This window comes from Oncorhynchus mykiss, chromosome 3 (assembly GCF_013265735.2).
Source record: "Oncorhynchus mykiss isolate Arlee chromosome 3, USDA_OmykA_1.1, whole genome shotgun sequence".
In the NCBI taxonomy this organism is placed as follows: Eukaryota; Metazoa; Chordata; class Actinopteri; order Salmoniformes; family Salmonidae; genus Oncorhynchus; species Oncorhynchus mykiss.
This window is the reverse complement of record NC_048567.1, coordinates 33,057,469-33,070,515: the sequence shown is the minus strand read 5'-3', so window position 1 is coordinate 33,070,515 and position 13,047 is coordinate 33,057,469. Positions and strand designations below refer to the sequence as shown.

Sequence of the window (13,047 nt, the reverse complement as noted above, 5' to 3'; positions counted from 1 at the left end):
CTATATACCACGGCTAAGGGCTGTTCTTGGCAGGACGCAACACGGAGTGCCTGGATACAGCTCTTAGCCGTGGTATATTGGCCACATACCACGAAGCCCTGAGATGCCTTATTGCTATTATAATCTGGCTACCAACATAATTAGAGTAGTAAAAATAAATGCTTTGTCATACTCGTGGTATACTGTCTGAAATACCACGGCTGTCAGCCAATCAGCATTCAGGGCTCAAATCACCCAGTTTATAATAATAATAATAATAATAATAGGCCATAGCCTATATAGACTAGAACAGTGGTCACCAACCTTTTATTTGTCGAGATCACTTTATGAGTCAAAATGCAAGCAGAGTGCAATTCTCTGCTAGGCGCAAGAGATCAAGTGCACCTACCATGTATTGTGTGATATCAATTAAATGATCAATAGCCTATAGGGCCTAACTCTAGTGCAAAAGCACAGGGCATATTTATATTTCCAATTTAATTACATTTCTACAAATTATGAGCTATTTACACTGACTGGAAATATTGTTTCATGTATTTGCCTATTTTCATTTACAATAAGAGGTCATATTTTCTTAATGTAGGCCTTCCCCTTAATATAACGTAGAGTTGCTTATATTTCAAAACTTGAGTCTCAAACTAGACGTTATGAAAACACTGGTAATAGGCTGTTTTTTTTCACTGGACAGGGAGGGAGAGTGTGAATTGAAGTGGAGAAGAGTGTTTCATGATTTCTAAAAGTGCTGAATAAAAACAGCATTCAGGACATTGTCTCAATGTCCTGAAACTGAAAAAAATTGAAGTGAGCTTTGTTTGCCCACTTGTTTTTGCTAGTTTTGTGAGTCTAGCTAGCTAATGTGGAGTAACCTACACAGCAATAGCTACTGTTCACCGCACATGATACCATGTGAAGTGACAGAACTCGGATATTATAAAAAATAAGCTGATCGTTTTTAAAATGTTATATTTTCCCTGCAAATAATAAAGCAACATTCTAATTCATTATAGGCCTACATCAAATAGATGTAATATATAGTACCAGATTTGATGTAAGATGTCCTTAAAATGTAATATGAGTGTCCTGAAAGGCATCTGCCCAATAAAATGTATTATTGTCAATATGTACCATATCCCTTTCCTACTCCTCCTAGCTATGAATTTTACCAGACTGTAAATGCATCTTTAGGCCAGTGCTTGATTTGACCTGAACTAGGTGCCAGTACTCATTTATATTTAGTTGCAGGAATTCAATACCTTCGAGATATATGAGGTGCAGCAACTCTATCAGAATTAAATCTGAGGTGCCTTTACTCAGTTCAGGTGACCTCCCGCCCAAGTCAAGTACTGTGCTTAGGTAAAAAGACAAATTACCTGTTTAACCACACTGCTAACCTTAAAGACCAAATAGCTCATTTTTGTTTTCACAAAGTATTACAAAAGACAATGTAGACTTTGTGGCTGTGCTGTCTAGTGGAAACCATTCCTGGGTGCAAAAAGGTGAAAAAGCAAGATGTCTGGTGTCATGAAGAGCATGTAACAGTCATGCTGGAGGTAATAGAAAATGGTGCACGCAGTATTGGTCCATTTTCATAGTTCTCCCTGATGTGGTGCTGAAACCCTTTGGTTGGTTTTGATATGAATTTGAGACAGCATTATTACCATACATTGAAGTCATCCCATTTTACATTGTCAGAGCAGGTTATTCAGCAGCTTCACTATAATTCATTCAAGACTTTCAGTTATTTGTATCCTACCAGTGCCAGTAAAAAAAATATATATATATATATATATATAAAATATATTTTACTGGCACTGGTAGGATACAAATAACTGAAAGTCTTGAATGAATTCTATATATTATAATCACTATATCTGTCTATCCACAGATGAAACTGACAGCTGAAATAAACAAACATCAGTTAGCTAGTTTATTTGTTGAGCATTTTTTGCAGTTACATGTTTGAGAGTACAGTAAAATGTGTAAAGTAAAGAGAAACAAAAAATGTCAGTCTAAAAAAAAGACAGAAAAAAGTTTAGATTCGTATCTGTCAAGATGCAAGCAAGGGGAAGTCATGAGGACATAAAACATGGAGATGGTAGAGTGCTGTAGGGCAGATATGGACCCGGCTTAAAAAGCTTCCTTCTTTCCTCTCATCCTCTGTGTCAGCACTGATCTGACACACTTGGATAAAATAAAAGTAAAGGTTCCACTTCATAGCTTTCACCAATCCAGACATGTCAGATCAGTGATTACTTCAAGGGGAAGGAAGGATACATTTTCAAAGTATTCAAACAAGGCCAGTGTACTGCCAAGCAGGATGTATTTTTCGGGTTGTGCTGAAGCATGGGTAAAGCACGACTTAGGCTATAAATGGAGTCCCATCTGCTGACACCTATGGGTTTTTTTTAGGCAATCAGTGGAGCATCTACATGGCCAGATCACATCTTCCAGTTGAGCAGGCTGGATGACTTTACACACCCTGCAGCATCCAGTTTTCGACCACTGTTGCACATTTTCGCCAAGTTCTGTCGATTGCAGAGAAGACGCCAGTCAGTTAAAAGCAAATGACAATAAGATTAATATTATTGGAAATTCACACATTGTTATGCTCACATTAGTTGCCCTGGCAATGCTGTTGGGAGACTGTAAGGCAGCGAGCTCATTGAGGATCCTCTTCAGATCGTTATTGTCAGGAGGTGCTGAAAGGAGATATAGAGGAAGACAAAATTACATTTGTTGCAATTATTTTTCTTATAAAAAATATATAATAAAAAACACTTGGTATTATGGCAGGTATAAGTTAAAAATATGCATAATGTGTGGGCATTTATGTACCTGGCACAGGTGACTGTTGCTGAGACTGAAGCTTTAGGTATGAATGCTCCAGCAGCTCCGCGATGGAAATCCGCTCTCTTGGGTTTCGTACCAAGCACCTCTGGTAGTAGAAAAACAAAACAAAAAACATATCCCCATCAGATCCATGTAATTCACAGTAAATCAAAACTCAACCAAAAAGCCAAATACATAGCGGAATCACTCACCTTCAACACATCTAGCAGATCCTTCTCTGCAATGTCAGGGAACTCTATCTCATGGGTCGGGTCAATGATGGCGTGTAGCTTGGTGATCTGGTTGGTGATGGTCTGGAATGGAGTCTTCCCATAGGTCATGAAGTACATGATGCAACCAAGGGACCACACATCACCTTTAGTACTAATCTATGAATCAAAGAGACAAAAATATTTATTATACATCATTTCACATGCATAATCTTCCAACATTGATACAAATGAGTCCATATGGAATATGCATGTAATTAAAAATACATTGTTTTGGAAGGACGGGACATCAGCTCACCTTAAAGCGTGCCTTCCCTGGCTGGGATGAACTGTCTTTGATGGCTTCAGGGGGCATGTAGTTCAAGGTCCCCACCTGTGTTTCAGATATTTTTCTTGAAGATCAATATCCTTATTCTGGAAAGCTTCTGGTTATGCATACATACATTATGAACTACAGTTGGAGATGGGGGTTGTGCTCTTACCTGAGAATCTTTCATAATGCTTGTCACATCAGGCTGGATGCGGTTTGCAATGCCAAAGTCAATCAATTTCAGCGAGGCATTCACAATCACAAAATTGGCAGGCTTCAAGTCACTATGGACAATACCTACACACAAAAAAAGTTACTGAAAAAACTAAAAAAATATTCTTATAGAGTGCAATGTTTGGGTATGAGGAACTTAGAAAACAATCGTTACTGATGAAGAGAGATACAGAGTTCAAGACAGATGGAGAGATAATAACCATGTTTGTGGATGGTCTGGACTGCCTCCAACATATTCTTCCAGTAGAACTTCCTCTCCAGCGGGTTGACAGTTTTACGGTTCCGTAGCCAGGTGTTGAGGTCCAGGTTACCACATTCCATTAGCATGTAGATGTAGCTGTTGGTTATTTCACTGGAACACAAGATAACTGATAAAATGCACTGCTCACTGGGAATCCCAAGACATGTATAGTGGGATGGAACAGAGAACCACAATCGAAATACATTGTGTTGGGGCCTCCCGAGTGGCACAGCGGTCTAAGGCACTGCATCGCAGTGTTGAGGCGTCACTACAGCCCGGGGTTTAATCCCTGCAAGCTGACTTCACTTGTCAGTTGAACGGTGTTTCCTCCGACACATTTGTGCAGATGGCTTCCAGGTTAAACGAGCAGGTGTTAACAGTGCAGGTTGGCGGGTCATGTTTTGAAGGACGCAAGACTCGACCTTCGCCTCTCCCGTTTGGGAGTTGATACAACATCGATGAGACAAAACATTTTAAAACTTAAAAATTAGATTTATGTTGTTATCATTCCTTTTTTTATATGTAGGCCATATGACTATGTCTTTTATTTTTATGTATGTATCAGTACCACCCGTTTTTGTTTTGGATGTATAGTGTATGCATTTTTATAAAAATCTAAATAATTTACTGCTAGACCCTAGCGGAATAAGTCAGGGTAGCAAACATTGAACACTCACTAATCATACAGCTTGATGATCTGATCACTGTACTGCTGCAGGTGATTGAGATGCTCGATCTCATTCTTGTAGCTCTCCACTGTCTGGGGATCAGCCTCCTCCAGGTTCACATACTTCACAGCAAACAGCTGATTCCGTTGGTCCAGAACCTGGTACACCTGAAATGACAGAGGACCTACCATCAAACCAGCTGGCTAATCGGCCATCCAACCACCTGTAGTACTTCCCTGGTATCTTAAATTGTCCAACAAGTAACTGTCTTTTGTTTTCCGTTGCACAATGTTTTTGAGAGCTTTTGTTACATTGTGCCTTAATGAACAAGACAACTGGACCCTACCTTACTGGATCCACCTCGGCCAATCATTTTCAGGACGAGGAACTGTTTGCCTTTTATCACGATGGACTCGTTTGAGAGAGCAGTGGTGGAACCCTGAAGGGACAAGTGCAGAGTCATTCAACCATCAAGTTCACATTTCATTTGACATAGGCCTTTAACTTAAAACTGAAAACTCACAAATAGAGAACATAACTAGCTAGGGCCATGAGTTAGTTCCTCCTGACCTGACTGCGTCTCAAGTGATCAGGGAAATCCCATGGATGGCGTTTGTGGTTTACCTGGTGGGTCTGTTGGGCATAGGACACCTGGCTGAGGGGGGTGCACGGCTGCTGCTGGGCAGGGACGGCTTTATGGGCTGCTGAGAGAGGGGCCGCAAACGGGGGGTTCCTCTTGACCACGGGGGTAACGTAACTGAGGAGAAAAGGGAATTCAAATGTCAAAGAAAGTCCTATTTTCTGCACCACTGCTTCCCATCTTTCCTCTTGATTCCAAGACGAAACACACTCAGATCTCACCACACTGTCTGCCGTGACTGTTACTTAAGCCACGTCACAGGATGGATGAGTCTTAACTTTGCACTATGCCAGTTCAGATTAAAATATGCTCATTTTTCAAGAGGTAGTTCTCAAAGTAACCTTTTCAAAGTAACTTTAGTTAAACAATTTTTTTTTATTTTTATTGAGGGTAGCTTTACTGTAGCGCAACTTCTTGCAGTGGGAAGTAATATTTTCAGGTTAGCTTCCCCAACACTGACAATACCATTTCCTAATTTTTTTGTGAAGAATCAACAACAAGTGGGACACAATCATGAAGTGGAACGACATTTATTGGATATTTCAAACTTTAACAAATCAAAAACTGAAAAATTGGGCGTGCAAAATTATTCAGCCCCCTTAAGTTAATACTTTGTAGAGCCACCTTTTGCTGCGATTACAGCTGTAAGTCGCTTGGGGTATGTCTCTATCAGTTTTGCACATCGAGAGACTGAAATTTTTTCCCATTCCTCCTTGCAAAACAGCTCGAGCTCAGTGAGGTTGGATGGAGAGCATTTGTGAACAGCAGTTTTCAGTTCTTTCCACAGATTCTCGATTGGATTCAGGTCTGGACTTTGACTTGGCCATTCTAACACCTGGATATGTTTATTTTTGAACCATTCCATTGTAGATTTTGCTTTATGTTTTGGATCATTGTCTTGTTGGAAGACAAATCTCCGTCCCAGTCTCAGGTCTTTTGCAGACACCATCAGGTTTTCTTCCAGAATGGTCCTGTATTTGGCTCCATCCATCTTCCCATCAATTTTAACCATCTTCCCTGTCCCTGCTGAAGAAAAGCAGGCCCAAACCATGACGCTGCCACCACCATGTTTGACAGTGGGGATGGTGTGTTCAGCTGTGTTGCTTTTACGCCAAACATAACGTTTTGCATTGTTGCCAAAATTTCAATTTTGGTTTCATCTGACCAGAGCACCTTCTTCCACATGTTTGGTGTGTCTCCCAGGTGGCTTGTGGCTAACTTTAAACAACACTTTTTATGGATATCTTTAAGAAATGGCTTTCTTCTTGCCACTCTTCCATAAAGGCCAGATTTGTGCAATATACGACTGATTGTTGTCCTATGGACAGAGTCTCCCACCTCAGCTGTAGATCTCTGCAGTTCATCCAGAGTGATCATGGGCCTCTTGGCTGCATCTCTGATCAGTCTTCTCCTTGTATGAGCTGAAAGTTTAGAGGGACGGCCAGGTCTTGGTAGATTTGCAGTGGTCTGATACTCCTTCCATTTCATTATTATCGCTTGCACAGTGCTCCTTGGGACGTTTAAAGCTTGGGAAATCTTTTTGTATCCAAATCCGGCTTTAAACTTCTTCACAACAGTATCTCGGACCTGCCTGGTGTGTTTCTTGTTCTTCATGATGCTCTCTGCGCTTTTAACGGACCTCTGAGACTATCACAGTGCAGGTGCATTTATACGGAGACATGATTACACACAGGTGGATTGTATTTATCATCATTAGTCATTTAGGTCAACATTGGATCATTCAGAGATCCTCACTGAACTTCTGGAGAGAGTTTGCTGCACTGAAAGTAAAGGGGCTGAATAATTTTGCACGCCCAACTTTTCAGTTTTTGACTTGTTAAAAAAGTTTGAAATATCCAATAAATGTCGTTCCACTTCATAATTGTGTCCCACTTGTTGTTGATTCTTCACAAAAAAATACAGTTTTATATCTTTATGTTTGAAGCCTGAAATGTGGCAAAAGGTCGCAAAGTTCAAGGGGGCCGAATACTTTCGCAAGGCACTGTATATCTCAAGAGCTGAAATAGAATCATTAGATTATGGTGATTAGGATCATTGCACAAGAGCTTTTATGTCAGATATATCTCCACTCCAGCCCCCTCACCAGTTGGCCCTGGGGTCTTTGTAGTTGGGCGTCTGGCAGGCGACGGGTGGGTTGAGTCTGGACGGGAGAGGGAGGGATGGGGTGGGCAGAGAGTCCACCAGACGTGGAATGGGCCTGAGATCAGGAGGGGTGTGCTTCTCCTGATGACGACCAAACACACACACAGATACACCCAAAGGTTAAAATAGAAGAATCCAAAAGAAAACAAAAAAAAGTGTTAAGTGTCAAAACAGAGGCAAAAAGAGAGACAGAAATGTAGTTAACTCAGCCATAAGAATGAACAAACTAAATTGGAGTTTGATGCTAGCACTTTTCATGTTGATGACACAGTAGTAACACCAAAAAATAAAATAGCAAGCCAAACCTCTGGAGACACGACTCGGCTGACACGGGCTGGCATTTTCCACCCTGAAGACAGCTCCATGCTAGAGGGTTTGGGCTGTGTCTGGCTCAGAGTTAAACGGGCGGGAATCTCCGGCTCCCTATCTCTACCATAGTTTGACAGACTCAATGACCCGTGGGACTGTGGCTCTGTAAAAGGAAACACGTATAAGGAATCTATTAACTAAAACTTACATCAGGTTTGCAAGCTTTAAGCCGTTATCACTTTGTAGTCAGGATGAACAGGGTCATGTTCATTAGGTACCAAACAGGAGAAAAAAGAGGGACTACATTTTCCATTGCATGCCCTAACGAACACCAAGACATATAGCATAATTGACTAAATTTAAATTAAACCTACCTGGGACACTCTCTCGGTCTTCTGCGGGGAGAAACTGGTAATTCCCGGCTTTTAGCTTCTGCATTGCCGTCTCAATTAGTTCAGTGGGCTTTGCGTTCACCTGAAGGGCTTTCTGTAGTATTGAGGAGCCTTTCATGACCTGACCTATTGGAAGAATATGAACAAAAACCTCTTTAGTATCAGAACTCTATATTACGCACAATTGTTTATGTAAGATACAAATACAAATGGGCAATCTACCTTGAGCCACCTCAAACTGAGCATGTGCTATGTGCACAAAGGCAAAGCCTTTGCAGTTGGATCTCACAACGATGAAGTTGTCCCGAGCATCATCTGGGTCATCAATACTACAGAGGACATTTTTAGACAGCCATCAAACCAACAAACCAATTCTAGAACACTAGAAACACATCTGAATACATGCATGTTTTTTTATTTACAAAAATATCCTTTAGTACACTCACCCTTTGAGTTCGGCAAATCGGACCAGCATCTTGGCATAGCTTTCGTTTTTGCTGTACATTCCCAATGGCAGTCTGGAGAAGACTCTGGAATAGCAGTCCTTCAACTTTAGGAGAAGGTTGGTGTCCGTCTGAGGATTGCCCCTCTTCTCCAGCTTAGTCAGATAGAGCCGGCAAGCCTCAGGGGAGTTGGAACCGATTATCTGGTTTATATTGTCAGTGGTATCTACCATTGAAACAGCAGAGAACATATGAGTGAGGAACTTTTTTTCTCTCACAAGTTTACCATTCGGTTAGTGAGCACCTCTTTGAATATGTGGGTGTGCACCAACTAATGCTTTTCACTAAACAAGTTTTTTGTACCGTCAACTACTAGGTCAAAATGGCTTCACTTCAATGTAAAAGGTTTTCACCTTCCACCCTAGTGGCATCTCTCCTGTCTTGCCTGTGCAGCAGTGTCGTGGTGGAGTCTACCATTCCCATGTCCTCCCATGGGCGTGGCTCAGGGCTAATGATCGGTGTCTGAGAGAGCACATCAACAATGATATGATTGTCCAATCAACTCGTCTTTAAAATAGGATTATGTGAGATATCATATGCTCTGCTCTCCATGTTATTTCAACAACCCCCCCCCCCCCGCAATCTATAATTACAACTGAAACAGTGGGGATTTTCATTCACAGACCTTCAGATTGAGGAAGTCCCCATCTTCAACACGCTTTTGGGCTGAGGACAAGGTAAACATGGCACTTGAACCAGATGTTTGCCTAAAAGAAAGTTCCATTCATCAGTTTAGGCTTTGTAATCCTGTGTTCTGAACGTGTTTCCTTGAAATAGGTCAAATATAAAAATGCTTACCTGGACAAGCTACTTGGGATGAGAGCCTCCCTCCTCTTCACCTGTCTTCCATCACTGTCATCATCATCCATTTCATAGATAGAGCGATGGACTACAGGCACTCTCCCTGGCTAGAAGGGCAGGATAATAACGAACAAGAGATGATTTAAAGCCAGAGAAGTGATGGGGGGAAAACTACTTTAAAACTAGTACTCACGATATTATATTCTTACGATACTTAGGTACCGATAGGACATGTATTGCGAATCTCACGATTCTATATGTATCGCGATTCGATACTGCGATTTTATTGCGATTTGATGTTCCTAACGTATTGCTCACTATATATGTCTGCTGCAGAGACAAGAGAGGCATAATGAAAACAAGGTTTGATCAGGCATGAACATAAAAGTGCGAACATGTGGGCTAACAATTTAAAAAGATGGAGAACAAGCTACAGGATGAAAAATACCCGGGTTTTGGCGCAGATACAACCAACTGGCGCTAGCTAACGCTACCTAGCAAAAAACACAATTGATACTTGGAGTCAAAGTATCGATACAATATCGTCCAAAGTAATATTGCGATATGCAACTGTATCAACCCCCCCCCAACACTATTTAAAACTACTACTAATAAAATCTATTGTAGAATCTTTAAAAGACTAAAAATCAAACTTTACTATGCCAACGGCTCCCTTTCGTTGAGACCCAGACCTCCAAGCTGGAGCCTGGTCCTCTAGGGGTCCATTCCGTGGTTCCATTGTTCTAAGGGAATGAGAAGAACAGTGTCAACAACAAAAATTTCACGAGACAGAATAGAAGAATGTAAATCCAAACAGAGAGAAGCTTGGTGTGAGAACATGGCACTGTAAAAAAAAAAAAAAAACTTGTTTTTTACCCTGAAGAAAATATACTGGAGAGCTGCAAGTCGCCTGTACCGTCAGAGTTTCTGGAGACTCTGCGAAATTCTTTGCCATTTTTTGCAGAACCACTTATATTATAAGTTGAGACTGAAAGAAAAATTGTTTTAACACCACATTAAGACAATCAATATACAGTAAAGTAGCATAGTGATTTCATTCAAATCTAGGGTGAAGAAACATGTTCATGTATTATACTATTTTTTGTTTTTGACTGGAAAAAAAAAAGAGAGAAAATGGGCTTCCGGTTAATACTGATCTCAAATGGGATTGGAAATTGGACATAACTAACCTGGTACATTTTCCTTATCCTCAGAGGAAAGAAGTTCTGCTTTGCCCAGTGTCAAGTTCTGCATAGCAGCCTCCAGCAGGTCATTGGGTTTGGCATTCAGTTCAATTGCCCTCTGAAGTATCCAAGTACTTTTCTTCGTGTTGCCTTTTGAGATGGGATAGTAAAGAAATAATAATTTTACTGACTAGATACCAATAATACTTTCCTGCAGCAGTATGGAGTTCCTGAATGGGAGTTTCACAGATTGGACTGATGCATTCATCATTGGCATGATATGAGTAACATGTTAGAGATTCAATAGCTGCTCTGTATTGGGTGAATATGAAAAAGCTGGTAAAACCATTTAGCCAAAGTTGAGTAAATAACCCAAATTGTGTTGCCTGTGTGCATAAATCATCTATGCCATTCGAAGCAAAGATAGTTGTACATCTCTCTACCTTGAGACAGTTCAAACTGAGCGTGTGCAATGTGGACAAAAGCGAAATCCTGGCAGTGTGTAGTCGCAACATTGAAGTTGCCCTCTGCCCCACTGGGGTCTTGAATTCTGAAAGAAATTAAAGGACTCATTCAACAATGTGAAGGAAATAAATAAATACCAAAAGGTTGTCTGTTAAAGGGGCAATCTGGGATTGGTACATACATTTTCAGACTTAAATTCTGAAATAAGCCATTGATTTTTTGAATAAAATAATTTACCGGTATAAATGCCTCCAGAGCTTAGTTCAACTGTCGGAATCCGTCAGAGACCCCAACATCTAAACTTATTTCACTTCCATATTTGTAAACCATGTAATTGTAAACAAACACTGAATAGCTTCAACATATGGATAGAACTATTATTTTGAGCTCATGGATGGTCAGTCCTTGCATCCGTGAATTTGAGAATGGTGACCTTTTTGCTAGCCTTATTCCTCAGCTGTTAACCAAAAAGTGGCAATGTGGCCACTTTGTAGTTTTCCCAAATCCTAGATTGCCACTTTAATATTATTAATACACAGCACAATTTGTATTTAACTGATGTAGCTAAGTACAGTCAACAGAGGAACATGTTGCAAAACAAAGCTCAAGCCTCATGGTACAGCATGATCATGGTTCACTCACACATTCAGCTCTGCAAATCTGACCAGCATTCTGGCATAGCTCTCATTTTGGCAGTGTTTTCCCAGTGGCATAGTTGAGAATACACGGGTATAGAAGTCTGTAAGCTTTGTGAGATGACTAGCATCCAAGTGAGGGTCTCCTTTCTTCTCCAAGACCATCAGATATGCGAGACACGTTTCAGGCGAATTGGAGCCAATGGCCTGGTTGATATTATCAGTGTCATCTGCATGAAAATGGGAGGGAAAAAAGACAGTGAGTGACCGTTTGCAAAATCAGTGGTCTTGTATGGGCATATATCGGATACATATCATATCTGATGTACAATATATGAGGCATGTTGTCATCGCCATGGAACGAATGAAATGGTTTTATTACCTTCGATTAGACATCTTGTTTTAATTCGGTCGAGCTTCTGACACAACATGGCAAGTTGGTGCTGTCTGTCTGTATGTTCCTCCTCCAACATCGCTGCAAAGAATGTAGCTAACGTCACCGTCGATACGTTAGCTAATGGATATTGAGGCAGTTACTGACTGTAAGCCTAGCTAGCTATTCACACATATGACATCTACGCTATTGTGCGATATATACTCCTGTTGTGTGAATCAACAAGCATACAACGGACCCTGATGTAAATAACCAGCTCGCTGGGATATGTGTTGCTAAGTTAACGTCCTTAGCTAGCTAACCATTTGCATCTCGTCTAGCCAAAGAAAAGCTAGCTTAGCTAATAACGCGTTAGCTACTAGTTCTAGCTAGTTAGCTACCGGATTATGGCGTATGCCATAGCACAACGATTTGCAAGGAAACAAAGCTATAAAGCTTTTTTGTTTAAAGTCGTACATTAGATTAAAACGCATCTCACCTGTTTATCAAATGTAGTTTCACGTGAAATAATTATACTTCCCAGCTAAAAAAAAAAACCCAACAACGTCAGTCTGTCTGTTTATAACACACTTTCAAATCTACCACGTCCAAGTACTTCGTCAGCTCATTGGCCAGTTTGTATGGATGACTACGCCCCAAATATTCAAAATACTCCGCCCACTTCGATTAAAATTATTTGTCATTTTGTAATTATCAAAAGTAAAAATATAAACCATTTCAAATTCCTTACATGTTCTATTGACGGATAGCCAGGGGCACACTCCAACACGCAGTAATATGTGTTGGAGTAAAAAGTACATGATTTTATTTAGGAAAGTAAAAGTTGGCAAAAATATAAATAGTAAAGTACAGATAGCCCAAAAAACGACTTAAGTAGTAATTTCAAGTATTTTTACTTAAGTACTTTACACCACTGGTTAATGGTCCTAATTATTTACTCATACATCCATAGTTTGCCTGGATGACATTTATACTTTTATTAACCAAATGCGTTTTTTTTATGCCTATAACATTTCACAGAACAGCTCAAATAAAGCCAAAGTCCTATG

At 40.4% G+C, this 13,047-nt stretch overlaps 1 protein-coding gene across 3 annotated transcripts; it reads right to left on the bottom strand.

Moving 5' to 3' along the window:
* Positions 1-1,904: 1,904 nt before the first annotated feature.
* On the bottom strand, positions 1,905-12,620 carry LOC110518846 (dual specificity protein kinase Ttk). Of its 3 annotated transcripts, none has more exons than XM_036973897.1 (25): positions 12,477-12,620; positions 11,987-12,079; positions 11,612-11,834; positions 10,948-11,054; positions 10,511-10,654; positions 10,197-10,308; positions 9,979-10,063; positions 9,318-9,427; positions 9,145-9,226; positions 8,873-8,981; positions 8,463-8,685; positions 8,239-8,345; positions 7,999-8,142; positions 7,621-7,787; positions 7,257-7,396; positions 5,137-5,269; positions 4,859-4,951; positions 4,522-4,679; positions 3,804-3,955; positions 3,542-3,666; positions 3,358-3,432; positions 3,042-3,218; positions 2,836-2,935; positions 2,614-2,699; positions 1,905-2,525 (listed from the first exon to the last, which is right to left on the bottom strand). In XM_036973897.1, exons 2-25 carry the CDS (start codon positions 12,075-12,077, stop codon positions 2,439-2,441), a joined length of 3,030 nt encoding a protein of 1,009 aa, XP_036829792.1. In that variant the 5' UTR covers positions 12,078-12,079; positions 12,477-12,620; the 3' UTR covers positions 1,905-2,438. The 3 variants fall into 3 exon arrangements, with proteins under 3 accessions (XP_036829792.1, XP_036829794.1, XP_036829793.1); XM_036973899.1 differs by having other exon boundaries at positions 11,987-12,118; positions 12,477-12,617; XM_036973898.1 differs by having other exon boundaries at positions 11,987-12,094; positions 12,477-12,617.
* Between the last annotated feature and the right edge of the window lie 427 nt (positions 12,621-13,047).